Source organism: Haliotis asinina, unplaced genomic scaffold (genome assembly GCF_037392515.1).
Source record: "Haliotis asinina isolate JCU_RB_2024 unplaced genomic scaffold, JCU_Hal_asi_v2 scaffold_37, whole genome shotgun sequence".
In the NCBI taxonomy this organism is placed as follows: Eukaryota; Metazoa; Mollusca; class Gastropoda; order Lepetellida; family Haliotidae; genus Haliotis; species Haliotis asinina.
The window spans coordinates 144,099-147,478 of record NW_027133909.1 but is presented as its reverse complement, the minus strand read 5'-3'; the positions used below and the strand labels follow the sequence as shown (position 1 = coordinate 147,478).

The window sequence follows — 3,380 nt, the reverse complement described above, 5'->3', positions numbered from 1 at the left end:
TCAAATACTACCTGAAATTGCCATAAATCGGTGTAGAGGTAGACTACATTGTAGTCTATCGATACATGAACAGTTTTTCAAAATGTTTTTTTATTTAAGTGTGTTTACACTTTAACGCACATGGGACCAAGGCCCACAAAGCACCTATAATATAGAAACTTTGCCACAATTATTGGAGATACTGCTACATTCGCTGCAGCTTGGTTGCTTCAAATACTACCCGAAATTGCCATAAATCGCTCTAGAGGTAGACTACATTGTAGTCTATCGATACATGAACAGTTTTTCAAAATGTTGGTTTATTTAAGTGTGTTTACACTAAAACGCACATGGGACCAAGGCCTACAAAGCGCCTGTAATCTAGAAACTTCGCCTCAATTATTGGAGATGCCCCTACATTCGCTGCAGCTTGGTTGCTTCAAATACTACCCGAAATTGCCATCAATCGGTCTAGAGGTAGACTACATTGTAGTCTATCGATACATGAACAGTTTTTCAAAATGTTGGTTTATTTAAGTATGTTTACACTAAAACGCACATGGGATCAAGGCCTACAAAGCCCCTGTAATGTAGAAACTTCGCCACAATTATTGGAGATACTGCTACATTCGCTGCAACTTGGTTGCTTCAAATACTACCCGAAATTTCCATCAATTGCTCTAGAGGTAGACTACATTGTAGACTATCGATACATGAACAGTTTTTCAAACTGTTGGTTTAATTAAGTGTATTTACACTAAAACGTACATGGGACCAAGACCTACAAAGAGCCTGTAATATAGAAACTTTGCTTCAATTATTGGAGATACCCCTACATTCGCTGCAGCTTGGTTCCTTCAAATACTACCCGAAATTGCCATCAATCGCTCTACAGGTAGACTACATTGTAGTCTATCGATACATGAACAGTTTTTCAAAATGGTGGTTTATTTAAGTGTGTTTACACTAAAGCGTACATGGGACCAAGACCTACAAAGCGCCTTTAACCCTCTAGTGCCCACCGTATCATATATGATATAATTTACTCCCTGGCATCTAGTGTGCCCTATGAGGTAACAAGAGTTATCTCCCTTGAAGGACCTTGGTCCAGCCAATTTTGCAAGTCATTAAGTATTTTCGTACAAAAATTAACTCTGCATGCTTAGTGCAGAAAGGTCATCAAATATGGCAGCTTCCATGGAAGACAGATGTCTGTGTGCACTGAGCCGTTGATTTGATCGTATTCACTGATACAGGTGAGTTAAAGTGCTAATTGTTATTGTTTCGGTTTGCTGAAATGCTACAGCATTAATATATCATATCATATAAACATAAATCATACCATTTGATTCATAAATTGCACGAATATTTATGTGTATCATATATGATACATCGGGAAAGACGTGAATGTCAAAGGGAGATCACTCTGAACACCTTTTGGGATACATTGTAAATATCTTTCTTTTATGCTTTAAAATACCATATTTATTTTTGATTAATGAAATTCAAAACATAAAGAATTCTTTTTGCCTAGGATAACTTGATAAAAAATGTAAATCAGCTTAAATATGTTTATATTATATATAATGTGAGTTTGTTCCAAATCTTAATAAAAGATGATTGTATTATCATTTCAAAATGATGAAATGAACAATAAATAACATGATGATTTTTTAAAATATTTATTTCTAAATGTTATTTTCAGGATGAATTCTCGGATAAAAAAAGGACATTGTCATTGAGAAATGCCATTAGTACCATAACTGCTGATGACAGTGACATAGAGGACTTTTGTGAAAGTTCAGGAGACGAATATCTCCCTGAGAGAAATTGCGAATCCGATCAGTCATTTTCTTCGGACAGTGACGATGTCCCGTTAGCTGAAGTTATAAAGCAAGTCAATGACGATGAAGATGACATGCCTCTCTCAATGCTTCAAGATGAAATACCTCTTGCAAAGCTGCGAAGATTATCCAATGTGGATATTACAGAAGACAAAGACCTGCAGGCTGTTTTGTCCACTTTACCAACTGGTAATCAGAATTGGGAAAAACAACCGTTTCAACCTGCTGAGTCACAGTTTACAGGTATAACTGAAGAACCTCCTGCTGATGGAACAATTGGATCTCCGTATACCTACTTCAGACGCATGGTTACAGAGGAAATGTTGAGTATAATAGAAAATCAAACAAATGTATACTCAATGCAGAAAGACGGAGTGGAAGTAAACACAACGAGAAAAGAAATAGAAATATTCATTGGTATTTACTTACGAATGGGATTAGTAAAGATGCCACGTGTGAGATCTTACTGGGAATCTGCAACTCGTTTTGGCCCCATAGCCGATCACATGTCACGAAACAGGTTTGAAAAACTGGCACTTTATCTCCATTTCAAAGACAACTTGACAACTACAAATGAAGAAAAGGCTGACAAATTGTGGAAACTTCGTCCATGGCTGGATAGTTTGCGCTCCAGATTTCTCACAATTCCTGCTGAGGAACATCAGTCAGTAGATGAAATAATGGTATCCTTCAAAGGGAAGTCTACTCTAAAACAGTACATGAGAGGAAAGCCAAATCCATGGGGGTTTAAGATATGGGGAAGAGCCGGATCGTCAGGTATTCTGTACGATTTTGATGTGTACCAAGGAAAGAAATAAAACAAACCCGAAAAAACAATTGGAGTTGCAGGTGATGTCGTGTTGCAACTAACTGAAACACTGGCCCCAGGCAACAACTATAAAGTATTTGCCGACAACTTCTTCACATCTATTGCCCTTGTGAAGGCACTCAACGAGCGTTCAATTCAGTTTGCTGGAACTGTAAGGTCCAATAGACTTAAAGGGTGTCATTTCAAAACCGAAAAAGAACTGAAGAGAGAAGGCCGTGGAGCGTCCGACTACTTGGTTGACACAGAGAGCAACACAATTGCCGTCAGATGGTTTGACAACAAAAGTGTGGATATGCTATCTTCTTTTGTTGGCGTTGAGCCGAAAGGCGAAGTAAGAAGATGGGATAAAGGCACAAAGTCTTACATCATGATTGAACGCCCAGCCATAATAGAAACATACAATGCCTTTATGGGTGGTGTTGACCTACTTGACTCACTTACATCACTCTACAAGCAGAAAATGAAGTCACGCCGCTGGTACATGTACATTTTTTGGCATTCTGTCATGGTCACCGCAGTGAACAGTTGGCTTTGGTACAAACGCCATTGTTGTCTCCTCAAACAGAAGCCAATGCAACTGAGGGTCTTCATAAGCGAAGTGGCAAGTTGTCTCATTGAGTACAGAGCCAGAGTTGGACGACCTTCACTTTCTCCTCCGATCCTTCCAAGATCTCCCCCTGCGCCTCGAAGTAGGCCAGTTGTCGATCAAGTCAGGTTGGATAGCACGA

The 3,380-nt window shown here is 38.8% G+C and overlaps 1 protein-coding gene across 1 annotated transcript; it reads left to right on the top strand.

The window, feature by feature from the left end:
• Positions 1-1,684: 1,684 nt before the first annotated feature.
• On the top strand, positions 1,685-2,641 carry LOC137270080 (piggyBac transposable element-derived protein 3-like; the record flags this gene model as incomplete). The annotated part of the gene is made up of 1 exon (XM_067803882.1): positions 1,685-2,641. A coding segment is annotated over one exon (957 nt), but the record flags the coding sequence as incomplete, so codon positions are not given.
• Positions 2,642-3,380: the final 739 nt, after the last annotated feature.